Consider the following 14,179-nt stretch of genomic DNA (forward strand, 5'->3'; position numbering starts at 1 on the left):
AATTTCCATAAAAACTCAGCAGTAAGAGCTAAGCTTTTGTGCACTATATATGTGTGTGGTAAGAGGATTTTAATTTATAGCACAACTAAAAACCATTTACTAAACAGGTGCTAGATATAAACGCATTTGGTAATCACACTTGTAAATGTTAACTCAAAATGATTTCACTTTTTAATAGTTTTCCTTTCATTATTCCATAGAATATAAATTGAAGAATTGATTTATACACACACACAGATATACACGCTAAACTATCATTCAGTGGGATAACCACACAATCCGATTAATAGGATGCAAGTTTATGGTCATATTTTGCCATGCAGGGAATTATATCAATCCCAGTCAAGCTATCAGTGAAGGTGCCCAGAGGCAAGTAACTGCTTCTCTAAAAGAAGAATAGGGGGCAATAAGAAGAGAGTGTTTGAGACTAAATCAACTCACATCACGCTTGGATAATTCAGCTAATTCAAAATCAGCATTGATGGGATCTGGGAATCATTTGGCTGGCAATCTCTTTAGCCAGAATGTGACAGAGACAGAACTAAAAATGGGATCGAAATAGAAATAACTGACAAAAAGTTATAATGGCATTCCGTGCTGACATCAGCTACATGTTACCCTAACACTGGATGAACCCCAATGTGTTCACACTACATTGCCACATAATGAACGAAAGACATCAATGACATTACAGTATTGTTTCTGCTATCACAACAATGGATCCATTCTTCACTGGAACAGGATCTAAACAGCAAATCAAGAGTGTGTATATACAAAATTATTTATATTTCTACTAATTACATAGGGTATAATAGATGACTGATAGTAATTACAACAATTTAACAGAGGGCGATCAGATGACATTGTGAACTGTAAAAGTGAATGTGTTACAACTGTAATCTGAGCCCTGAGATTACTGCTCTTAAATCATTCTATTTTTGGTTATTGTTTCTGATATGTGCGGTTGCATTTTGTATGTATGTGTGGCGGGGTGGAGGAGGAAAATGGGTCATAAAGGTCATTCTGTTCGGGACTGTTTCTATGATTGTAACAAGCATTTATGTCTCAAGTCCTTAATGCGTGACTACATCTGATTAAGAATCATGACGTCAATCGGGTTTATTACAGAATTACTGTAAAAATCTATTTCCAGAGTACGGTACATTTTGTTACTAAAAATATTCCATCACCGCTTCTGATGAAAACCTATACTTCTGCCGATAGAAAACTTAAATCTCTGGCTCATCAAGTATCAATATGTCATTAACTATTCCTCAGGGACAACTGGATTGCTCCAAGTCTAAGCTTCTCTGAGCAAGTTACCGAATATTTTTATGCAACTTCATGCCGGTGCACTCATTACTTAAGATTAGTATTCAGGACTTTAGGCCTCAATGTCAATGACCAGTAACATCTCCAAGGACAACAAACAGAGCATTATTTAAAAAAATACTTAAATGCACAGAAACGGAGTCATTCTTGAAATGAAATCCCTTCAATTACTGATCTTCAAGCAATGGTTTTAACATTTCCAACTCTAGCAACCCAGTGTTCTTATAGCACCATCAAGTGAGCGAAAATTGAAATTACATACTGGTTTGAGCTCTGTCACATCCCACTGAAGATATTCAGCAACATGCATCATCTGACTGATGATCTGATCAAGTTCCTGGAGAAGAGGAAAAGAACATTTTAATATTAAAAAATCAAGTTAAATTTCAATTTCTAGTTAATATGTTTACCCTTTTGCAAATGCTTCAAGAGAAGTTTGTATTAACATTTGAATATTTTTGCATCTATATAATGGTGCTATTAAGAAATATGAACAGACGGAAAACAGAGAGTAGGGATAAATGGGTCATTTTCAGGTTGGCAGGTTGTAACTAGTGGGGTGTGGCAAGGATCAGTGCTTGGGCCTCAGCTATTCACAATCTATATTAATGACTTAGATGAGGGGATCAAGTATACTGTATCCAAGTTTGCTGACGATACAAAGCTAGGTGGGAAAGTAAGCTGTGAGGAGGACACAAAGAGCCTGCAAAGGGATATAGACAGGTTAAGTGAGTGGGCAATAAGGTGGCAGATGGAGTATGATGTGGGGAAATGTGAGGTTATTCACTTTGGTAGGAAGAATAGAAGAACAGAATATTTTTTAAATGGTGAAAAATTATTAAACGTTGGTGTTCAGAGAGATTTAGGTGTCCTTGTACAGGAAACACAGAGAATTAGCATGCAGGTACAGCAAGCAATTAGGAAGGCAAATAGCTGTTGGCCTTTATTGCAAGGAGGTTGGAGTACAAGACTAAAAAAGTCTTGCTACAATTGTACAGGGCTTTGGCGAGACCACACCTGAAGGACTGTGCAGAGTTTTGGTCTCCTTATCTAAGGAAGGATATACTTGCCTTGGAGGCGGTGCAAAAAAGGTTCACTTGATTGATTTCCTGGGATGAGAGGGTTGTCCTATGAGGAGAGATTGAGTAGATTGGGCCTATACTCTCTGGAGTTTAGAAGAATGAGAGGTGATTTCATTGAAACATATAAGATTCTGAGGGGGATTAACAGGGTAGATGCTGAGAGGTTGTTTCTCCTGGCTGGAGAGTCTAGAACTAGGGGGCATAGTCTCAGGATAAGGGGTCGGCCTTCTAAGACTGGGATGAGGAGAAATTTCTTCACTCAGAGGTTTGTGAATCTTTGGAATTCCCTGCCCCGAAGGGCTGTGTGTGGATGCTTAGTCGTTGAATATATTCAAGGCTGAGATAGATAGATTTTTGGACATTAGGGGAATCATGGGATATGGGGATCGGGCAGGAAAATGGAGTTGAGGTCGAAGATCAGCCATGATCTTATTGAATGGCGGCGCAGGCTCGAGGGGCCGTATGGCCCACTCTTGGTTCTAATTCTTATGTTCTTATGTTAAAGGACACTGTCGTGTAAAAAGTTTACAGTAGTACCAGCCATATAATGCCATGCAGATTCAGATCCTTTACCACCTTTATTACTCTTTCATCTAGATCATCTCACCTCTATTAAACTCATCATGCCCACAGCATTACATTAATTAAATAAAAATGTAGTCTACAGTTTAAGATGAATAAAACCCAAATGTACTTTTGGTGAGAAATTTTCTAATACCGCTATACTATCCTGAACTTTCCCACTGCCATTCTCACTCCAATCTGTGCATTTATGGGCTCCCACATTGTTCTTAACAAGTTGAAAACAAACTTCAGAAACAACAATGAGAGTTTGGCAAAACAGGGACTGTGCATGGCTCTGCTGCACTCATGGCAGCAGCTGGGATGGCTGACCTTGAAGAACTTTGCAAGGCTTTCATTTAAATAGATTCCCTATACATGAAAAAGTTGCACAGGGAGGCTTATATGCAAACCAGTTACATAGAAACATATAAACATAGAAGATAGGAGCAAGAGTAGGCCATTCGGCCCCTCGAGCCTGCTCCGCCATTCGATGAGATCATGGCTGATCATCCAAACTCAGTACCCCGTACCTGCCTTCTCCCCATATCCCTTGATACCTTTAGCTCTAAGAAATATATCTAACTCCTTCTTGAATATATTTAAAGACTTGGCCTCAACCGCCTTCTGTGGTAGAGAATTCCACAGGTTCACCACTCTCTGGGTGAAGAAATTCTTCCTCATCTCTGTCCTAAATGGCTTACCCCTTATCCTTAGACTATGACCCCTGGTTCTGGACTCTCCGACCATCAGGAACATTCTACCTGCATCTAGTTTGTCCAGACCTGTCAGAATTTTATAAGTTTCGATGAGATCCCCTCTCATTCTTCTAAACTCCAGCGAGTATAAGCCCAATCGACCCAATCTCTCCTTATACATCATTCCTGCCATCCCAGGGATCAGCCTTGTGAATCTTCGCTGAACTCCTTCCATGGCAAGAACATCCTTCCACAGATAAGGCGACCAAAACTGCACACAGTATTCAAGGTGTGGTCTCACCAAGGCCCTGTACAACTGCAGCAGGACATCCTTGCTCCTGTACTCAAACCCTTTCGCTATGAAGGCCAACATACCATTTGCCTTCTTCACCGCCTGCTGCACCTGCATGCTTACCTTCAGTGACTGGTGCACAAGGACACCCAGGTCTCGTTGCACTTCCCCTTCTCCCAATCTATTGCCATTCAGATAATAATCTGCCTTCCTGTTTTTGACACCAAAGTGGATAACCTCGCATTTATCCACGTTATATTGCATCTGCCACACTTCTGCCCAATCACCCAACCTGTCCAAATCATCCTGGAGTTTCTCGGTATCCTCCTCGCAGCACACACGCCCACCCAGCTTTGTGTCATCTGCAAACTTGGAGATATTACATCTAGTTCCCTTATCTAGATCATTAATGTATATTGTGAATAGCTGGGGTCCAAGGACCGATCCCTGCGGTACCCCACTAGTCACTGCCTTCCACTCGGAAAAAGACCCGTTAATTCCTACTCTCTGCTTTCTGTCCGCCAACCAGTTCTCTATCCAAGTCAATACCTTGCCCCAATCCCATGTGCCTTAACTTTACATGCTAATCTCTTATGCGGGACCTTATCGAAAGCCTTTTGAAATGCCAAATGCACCACATCTACTGGTTCTCTCTTATCTATTTTCCCAGTTACATCCTCAAAAAATTCCAGTAGATTAGTCAAGCACGATTTACCTTTTGTAAATCCAGTAATTGGGTGAACCAGCAACTCTTAAAAGTGATTGTTCAGATGCTGGCAGCCACTGTACTGTCAGCTGTGGCTCCAGCCGTTGTAAAGACACTGCATGCCCTGCACCTGGAGGTCTTGACCACAATCACCTCAACAGAGCTGCAACACCAACCTTCCACCACAGTGGCTCCTCCCTTTCAGGGGGCATTTAACACAGCCTTGGTTGAGGAGTAGGTCAAGCACACCTTATAGGGTTGTAAAGGGGAAGCACATGTGTAGGTCTTACAGCATATGTGTACTTTAAACAGCACAGAACATTTTTTAATTTCTCCTTTCCATGAACAGTGTTTTTGGATAGCGCCATGGCAAGGTATTAAGTGTGGGGAGGGGGCAGAGATGGGAGTTCAACTTGAGTGAAGGGAATGTGTGACATGTTCTTGTAGCGACAATGTGTGGTAGTTCTTCAAAAAAGGAAAGATAGTCAGTGGCAGGACTGACTATAAGCAGTTTTTAGTCACAAGGTTCCATACCAATCTCCCTGCCTGATATCAGCTCTGTTAAAGTTGTCCTCCTTCTCATCCTCATCCTCTTCCTGTGAGCCTCCTCATCCTGCAGCATACACATTCCTCATTCGATTACAAAATTGTGCATGCAGCAGACGATGGTGATTTTGGAAACTGTGCCAGGACAGTAGATCAGCTCCCTGCTTTAAATGGTCCAAAACAATGGAATAGTTGCTGGAGTATCCCTATGGAGTGCTTTCCCATAACTCAAGTGGTGGTATGGGGCTCATTGTATCTGTGCTATGCTGCTATGTGGGGTTTCTAATTGGGTTCATGAGTCATGGCCACAAAGGATAGCCCTGGGCCTCCTAAAGGGCACCCGTTCAATTCCTGGGACCATCACCTAATACAGGCACTGTGGAGTCCTGTAGAAGAAAAGCATCATGGCTGCATGCTGGATAATGGAAAGATAATAATTCTGTGGTCTGAAACCACTTCAAGATTTGTGAAGGGTATCCATTTCTATCCATAGGCTGTTGTGTGCAGCACTAATGGCCACATGGATTCCAGCTATAAAACCATGGAATCTTGGGATAGCTGTCAGGTGGTAAAGAATCTGCCTCTGAAGAGCACTGTAAAAGTTACCATAGTACGTCATCTTTCTCTAGTGTACTCTGCAGCCCTCTACTCTGAACATTGGCTTTAACAGCTTCAAATATCAGATGTCTCTCTCTTTTCCACTTTGGATTTTTTTTTACCCCCAGCACTCCCTTTTGAATCTTTCTGAAGCCTTTTCACTGTGTGACTGAGATAACCTTTGTATATAATCCAGTAAAATAGAAAGAACTTGCATTAATATGGCACCTTTCATAGCCAATTAATTACTCTTTGAAGTGTAGTTACTATGGTTTTGTGGGCAAACATGGCAGTCAATTGGCACACAGCAAGGTCACACTGTTGGACATCCTGAAGAGTTATATGTTGGCCACCTTGGGGAGTTAAGGGTTAATAATCAAACTTCCTTGTATCTTGGAACAACAGGCTTTCCAACATAAACAAGATATCTTCGGTGTGCCACAGGAGAACGCATGGCTTGTCTTCTGCTTTTGATGTCTGAGTATTATTTTCTACATTACAACAGTGACTACACTCCAAAGAGTATTGCGTCCAGTTCTGGTCACCACACTTTAGGAAGGATGTGAAGGCCATTGAGAGGGTGCAGAGGAGATTTACCAGAATGGTTCCTGTAGTGTATGTACCCGTCTACCTTTAAGGGAACTATTGAATGTAACCGTTCACCTTTAAGAGAACTACTTTAGGTGTGGCACTATTTGTTTGGCTTCTGTATACTGTAATACCGATAGTGACCACACCAGTATATAAGTGTTGTGGCAGGATTGCTGGGGCAGATTCGCCCTGACCTTCGAATAGTAAAGACCTGTTTGTTTGTTACTCCTGAAGTCTGTGTCGTTATTAACTGTACAACCCACAGACTTTACAGTGGCGACGAGTCCGATCGTACCCTGCGGCAAGACTACCAAAGCAACGAAGAGCGTCGAAGAGAGGCAACCGCCCTCGTCATGCTGCTGAAAGAAAACACGAGGCTGCAGCAGGAGGAAGGAGGAAGACTTCAGCAATAAAAGCTTCCATCTGCAACAGGCACTGACTACCCTTCTACCACGGTGTGGAGTGAGCCGATCAGCTGGAAACAAGGCGGCCGCGGAGACTGTGAGTAGGGGAAGGTGTAGAGAATATCCGGAGGATAAGGGCTGTGCACTCGACCACGGTCGAGGGGGAATGGAGCCGGTCAGAAAGTCGGGTCCAATGGCGTCGTGAGACAGTCGGACCTCGATCGTCGGGAAAAGCCGGGCAGCGACCGCAGCCACGAAGCGCTGAGACTGGGAGTAGGCGCGGGAAGAGAAACCCAGCTGCAGCCGGGGAGGGAAACACCGATCTGCGAGAGGGCTGGGAGGCGAACAGGAACCGTGCGGGTGGGAGAGAGAGACAAAGCCGAGCAAGGGGAGAGAGGCTGCGCGAGAGCCAGTCCAGCGGCTGAGCTGTTCTCCACCAACGGGGTACCCAGAGCCGGTAGAACCGAACGTGCGGGAGAGGGAGAGACAGAGCCGAGCAAGGGGAGAGAGACTGTGCGAGAGCCAGTCCAGCGGCTGAACTGTTCTCCACCAACGGGGTACCCAGGGCCGGTAGAACCGAACGTGCGGGTGAGAGAGCGACAGAGCCGAGTAAGGGGAGCGGTGCGAGAGCCAGCCCAGCGGCTGAACCTGTCCGCTGTGGGGAAAGCGTACCCCTTCCACCAGGAAGAAACGCGGGAAAACCGCCATCTTAACTGACATACCGCCATTGAAGTGGGCGGGGAGAGAAGGAAAGAGCGGGAAACCACCGATTTCGCGGGAAAACCACCATCTTAGAAATAAACAAATAAATAAGAATACTTAAAGAAATACTGGTGCTGCTCCCAAGGGAAGAAAGATGCCTAAGCGAGGGAATATTAACGACTTTAATTCTGAAATAGAAGACTGGGCCACGTACGTGGAACGCATAGAGATCTATTGCGAAGCCAACAAAATAGAGGAAGACGACAAGGCGATAACATTGCTAAACTCGATGGGGGCAAAAACATACGGGCTCTTGAAGCATCTAATAGCACCAAATAAACCAGCGGATCAGACCTTCGAAGAGATTGTGGCTGTGCTGAAGGACCATTTGAACCCCACACCGCTGATGCTGGCTGAACGATTCAAATTCTACGCAAGAACGCAGAAGAAAGACGAAAGCAATGCGGAGTACTTGGTCGAACTGCGTAGGCTAGCGAAATACTGCCAGTTCGGAGGGAATCTGACAGAAGCACTGCGGGACAAGTTCGTATGCGGATTGTCCAAAGAAGGGACGCAGAAGCGACTACTGGAAGAGAACGACCTCACACTGGACAGGGCTGTCCTTATAGCTGCATCGCACAAAGCCGCAGCGAAAGGAACGGCGGAAATGCAACTAAAGGCGGCGGCACTCGGGGTGGACCAAATTACTTCAAGCACAACAAAATGCTACCGTTGTGGGAAGACAACGCATGACCAGAATCAATGCTGGTTTGAGAACCAAGAGTGTAGGAAATGTGGCAAACTGGGTCACATTGCGAAGGTATGCCGGTCAGGGAAGAAGACCAACAATCAAAGGAAGCCACCACAAGAAAAGTACAACAAGGTACACAAGGTGGCTGAGAAGAGTTCAGACGAACAGAATTCAGACTCAGACCCAAACAACCAGGAGCTGGGTAGTCTGAGAATCCACAATGTGGGTAAAGAAACGGATCTACAAACCATCTGGGTCATACTAAAAATAGCTGGAGTCCAAGTAAGGATGGAGCTGGACACTGGATCAGCTCTATCAGTCATCAACCGAAGGGACTACCACCGGCTATTCTCTCACATACCTTTAAGAAATACCAAGTTCGTATTACAGACATACACGGGGCATAACGTATACCCCATGGGGAAAATAAGAGTCAAGGTGAGAGATAGGGGTAAAGAACACCCAAGAATGAACTTGTACGTATTACCTGAAGGAGGACCACCACTTCTAGGACGGGAGTGGATTAAGAAAATAGATATGGAATGGCACTACCTAAAAGCCATAATGAGGGAGGACTCGGTGCAAGCTATCAGCTCAGATTCTGAAATGGATGACGATAAGACCAATTCAAATATGGAAGACAAGGCTAAAAGGGACTTGCCGACGATGGGGAAGGAAATGAAGACATGCAGAAGGACTTATGTTACCAAGAAGAATAAAGCTGCAGAGCAGAACTCCAGGTTGACAGAGAATTCTGAGCCTGTTCAAGCAAAGGATTCATCCACGACGGAAGAACACCAAGTTCGGACTCAAACTTATGTCAAAGTACGACAACAATTAGAACAGTTGAGTGACCGTCTCGTACAAGAGATGAAAAATATGGAAAAGTTCTGGGACACCGAATGGGAGAACCTGGAAAGACAACAGAGACAGCTAGCTCAAGCAGAGAGCGACCATAGAGCCATCGTGGCCAAATACCAATCACATTCCCCTGATGCTGTTCAGGAACTAGAATATTTACAGAACGAACCAAAGGAAGAGGAATCTTCAGGAAGCCAGGATTTTATCCCAGTTCATCTCTACGACTCGTTGCAAGCAGAGTGTAACAAGTTGAAAGAACAGTATGAACAGGCCCAGACTACAATCCTGGAAGGGGTTAACTCGGCAACCTCCGAAAAGCTAGTTTTAGTGAAAGCATCTGAACAGCTAAAAGTTGAACATGAGCGAGAATTACAAAGGCTGCAGGAAATGTTTGATGAGCTCCAGGCCAAGACAGACTCATCGGTAGAGATTCCATCCATCGATGAAAAATTAGAGGTGGAAGACATAGCAGAACATGAAATTCAAGATGTCCAAGAACTCATTAAATTATTGAAGGCAACCCAGGACAAATATGAGGCGGCAATGGCCGAGGTTCAACAACTTGAAGAACATATTCAACTAGGAATCCGGGCAGTGGAAGGAAAGGCAACTGGAAGGATCACAGAGACTGTAGGAATGGCCCCTGAACAGGAGTTAGAGAACATCAAGGCGCAACTTCTTCGAGCGCTTAAAACCAAAGTACCGGAGGAAAGGAAGGTGAAAACATTGGAGGGAAAGGTGGATGAAATGGAGAAGACTCTAATCCACAGTGTCCCCGTAGAAGAGTTAACGGCCAGCCAACTCTTACACACGCTGAGGGGCAAGACTCCAAAATGGGAACACGAGTTTCAGGGTTCAAAGGGAAAGAATTCGGAGCTTCCAAAAGTCACGGAGATAGCTGAGGTGGCAACACAGCTTTTACAAGGATGCCAAAAGTACGCTGAATTGCGTCAAGGGGAACAGAAGGGAGTGGAAACAGATACTCCAGTAGAAGGATTAAATAGCCTGACAACGAAATCCCCGATGGAAGGGAAGGTATTGAACTCACAAATGAGGCCAGTAGTGAAGGAATGGCAGACATCCCCGGAAGAGCGGAATGAATATGAATGTTTGAAGAAGTCTTTTCAAGAAAGATGGTTAGGGAAGGAACCACCGTCGGCTAACGTCCAGATGGATAAGAAGGAAGTAGAAGGGCCTCTCACTGGCCTAACTCAGGACGACCCCGAATATTACCATGACCTGTTGAGTGACACTGAATATTACGAGGATCTGGTCTGCTCAGTTTGTGATGAAAACTCCCAAAGTGCTGAAATCCGGATGAAGCACTTAAGGTCTAAGGAACATAGAGAGTTGGTGGCGCTACAGCTGGCAGCCGAGAAAGGAGCTCCGAGAGTGTCAAAAAGGCAGAAAAGAAAAAGAAGAAGCAGAAGATAATAACTGTCTAAAATATTAGCACTTCTACCATCTCAGGCGGGACACTACGAAAGGAACTAAATTAGTTGGAAAACTGGAAAATATCAAGACAGCCAGTTGGTTGTAAAAGTCCGCACTGCTGGTTCAACAGGACGAAAGTTCAAGCTGTTACGTCAAGAAAAAGGCTATGGAGAAGTCACGCTAGCCATGTGAACCGGCTACACCAAAGAGATGTTGTTCGGAATGAGTCAAGATCAGAGACTGAATCTATGAACTGTTTCCGCAGAGACTGAACCTGTGAACTGTTCCCACCGAGATTATATCTGTAAATTGTTTTATATGACATTGACTCCACCGAGATTATATCTGTAATTTGTTTTATAGGAAGTTGAAGATATGTATGTTTAACGGGGACTCTGTAAGTAATAAGCTAAAAAGGGAGGATTGTAGTGTATGTACCCGTCTATCTTTAAGGGAACTATTGAATGTAACCGTTCACCTTTAAGAGAACTACTTTAGGTGTGGCACTATTTGTTTGGCTTCTGTATACTGTAATACCGATAGTGACCACACCAGTATATAAGTGTTGTGGCAGGATTGCTGGGGCAGATTCGCCCTGACCTTCAAATAGTAAAGACCTGTTTGTTTGTTACTCCTGAAGTCTGTGTCGTTATTAACCGTACAACCCACAGACTTTACAGTTCCGGGGATGGGGGATCTTAGCTACAAGGACAGGTTGAAGAAGCTAGATTTGTTTTCATTAGAGCAAAGGAGGTTGAGGGGTGATTTGATAGAGGTGTACAAGATTATAACAGGTTTGGATAGGCTAGACGGGGAAAGGCTGTTCCCACTAGTTGATGGTACAAGGACTAGGGGACACAGATTTAAGGTTTTGGGCAAGAGATACAGGGGGGATGTGAGGAAAAACTTTTTTACGCAGCGAGTGGTGAGGGCCTAGAACTCGCTGCTGACGGAAGTGATGGATGTTTTCAAGGGGAGACTGGATAGGCACTTGAGGGAAATAAACTTGCAGGGCTACAGGGATAGAGCAGGGGAATGGGACTGACTGGTTGCTCTGCAGAGAGCCGGCATGGACTCGATGGGCCGAATGGCCTCCTTCTGTGCCGTTATGACTCTATGGCCAGGATTTTCATTGGGCCGTGGAGGCATGATTGGAGACGTGCAGGGGGTTAAAATTGCGAAAACTGGCGGTCGGGACCACCCCCCCCGCCTGGTTCCTGACTCCGAGCAACTTTAACTCAGTCGTGTCTAATGGTCCCGACTCCGTCCCGTCTCCAACAGGCAGGATAGGTCATTAAGGCCCTTAACAAGCACTGAATAGCCTCTATAATCCTATTTTGAGAGGCCCTTGCGAAATTAACCCTTTTCCCACGTGAAACACGCCTGGTGGGAAACACGATGGTGAAACCTGGCGGGAGCACTATTGGATTGCTGACTATCAGCTGCAGGGCAACCATTAAAGAGGAAATTTGATCAGCCATCATTTGCAGGCGGCAGGACTTTGTAGTCTCAGGTCTGGGGGAACTTTTAGAAGGCATAAACATAGCTGTGGAAGTTTGGAGCCTGACACCCATCTCCAGTGTGACCTCCTGGGAAACCGCTCTCGCCACCCTCACTGAGCGCTTTCTCAACTGAGGCGTATACCAGAAGCATGGGAGCCATTTATTTCCTTCCCTTCTGGGCATTAGATGAGCTCGAGCACCAGCCGCGGCACCAGCAGCACCAGGAACAACAGCAGCACCAACAGCAGCAGCAGCAACAGGAGCGCCAGGCTGCTGCTCAGACACCTGAAAATGCACAGGCCAGAAGGGGCCAGTGCTTGGAAGCCCATCGGCACAGGAGATACCCCCCAAACAGGGTCTACAGACACAGGGTCAGCTACCTCAACATGTCTGAGCAGCAATGCCAAAGGCGGCTCTGACTTTCGCGAGAGGTAGTGAGTGACATCTGCACACTGCTGCAACAAAGTGAGAATGAAGGAGTGAGTGTAGAGATTCCATAGCTTCAATACTTAGAAGGAGACAAAGATGGAGTGAGGTGGCAAGACCAAGGGCCCTCCCTGTGTGTTGTCAGTTGTGTTCAAAGCATCAGAGTGATAGGGAGTGTGAGGGCTGCATAGTCGAATAGTTATATGAATGTGACCTTAGAGAGAAAGGGAATGGGTAAGGGTGCATGGATGTCAGTGTCAAGTGGGATGTGGAGGAAGAGATTGCTGAAGCTGAGTGCTGGTGAGGAAAGGCAATGGGGATCAGATTGAGGGTGATGGGAAAATCATACTCGCTTTTCCAGTGCAGAGAAGGTCATGAAATCTCTTGCGGCACTGAATCCAAGTTCTGCGGGTGAATCCCAAGGAGTTGACCTCCTTAGCCACCTGCATCCACACTGCCCTGTAGAAGGGAAGAGCACCTCCCTGTTGGCTGCAGCCCCATCAACTAAAGCCTGCAAGGCCACCTCATCAAAATGAGGAGTTGATTTGGGTCTCCCGCTGCTCATGGTGCCTCCAGGTCCCTCTCACTCCACAGTCAAAAAGCTTGGCAGTCTGCAGAAGAAGCAAGGCTTGCTGTAGATCTTAAATGCAGCAGCAATGATGATGTCATCGGAGGCAACTTTCAGTCAGGAGAAACCCATTTGCCATGGGTTCCCACATGTTGGAAATCAATTGGACAATTAAGTTAAAATTGCATCAATCTCCCTCATCCATTTAGATTCATGTGGATAACACGAAATGCGGATTACACGACACCAACCCGAACCTGAATGAAAATCCAGCCCTATGACTCTATGGGGGCGATTTTGCCAGCCCTGGGGGGGCGGGTATGGAGGTGAGACTGCTGGGAAAATGGCAGAATTTGGGGACGCCCAAACCCACCTCCATGCCATCTTGCCAGGAGGCCGGTAGCCATCCTGCTCTGGGTCCCGTCTCCTTGGAGGCGGGAAGGGATTAAAGCCTATTAACTGCCTGTTAACAGGCAGAAACCAGGATTATCCCCTTTTTGCCCTCACACGTGCGGGCTTCCCGAAGGCTTCAAAACCCGCCAGCGAGGCGAGGCGAGTACTGGGTCTGCAGGGGTCGGGGGGGTGCAAAAGTGTGCTGTGAAGGTAAGTGATGGGTGCAAGTGTGTAGAGGTGAGTATCTGAGGTAAGTGATGGGTGCAAGAGTGTAGAGGTGAGTATCTGAGGTAAGTGATGGGTGCAAGAGTGGAGAAGTGAGTATCTGAGGTAAGTGATGGGTGCAAGAGTGGAGAGGTGAGTATCTGAGGTAAGTGATGGGTGCAAGAGTGTAGAGGTGAGTATCTGAGGTAAGTGATGGGTGCGAGAGTGGAGAGGTGAGTGTCTGAGGTAAGTGATGGGTGCAAGAGTGGAGAGGTGAGTGTCTGAGGTAAGTGATGGGTGCAAGAGTGGAGAGGTGAGTGTCTGAGGTAAGTGATGGGTGCAAGAGTGGAGAAGTGAGTATCTGAGGTAAGTGATGGGTGCAAGAGTGTAGAGGTGAGTGTCTGAGGTAAGTGATGGGTGCAAGAGTGGAGAGGTGAGTGTCTGAGGTAAGTGATGGGTGCAAGAGTGTAGAGGTGAGTATCTGAGGTAAGTGATGGGTGCAAGAGTGTAGAGGTGAGTATCTGAGGTA

The 14,179-nt window shown here is 45.7% G+C and overlaps 1 protein-coding gene across 1 annotated transcript in view; it reads right to left on the reverse strand.

Moving 5' to 3' along the window:
• dgkb (diacylglycerol kinase, beta) overlaps positions 1-14,179 on the reverse strand; it is a 1,409,408-nt gene that overhangs the window by 1,220,235 nt on the left and 174,994 nt on the right. The window contains exon 5 of the mRNA XM_085988391.1: positions 1,595-1,669. Coding sequence (XP_085844517.1) covers positions 1,595-1,669 — 75 coding nt within the window. The remainder of the gene's footprint in view (positions 1-1,594; positions 1,670-14,179) is intronic.

This window comes from Somniosus microcephalus, chromosome 5 (assembly GCF_052327205.1).
Source record: "Somniosus microcephalus isolate GS21.2 chromosome 5, FLI_Smic_1.0, whole genome shotgun sequence".
In the NCBI taxonomy this organism is placed as follows: domain Eukaryota; kingdom Metazoa; phylum Chordata; class Chondrichthyes; order Squaliformes; family Somniosidae; genus Somniosus; species Somniosus microcephalus.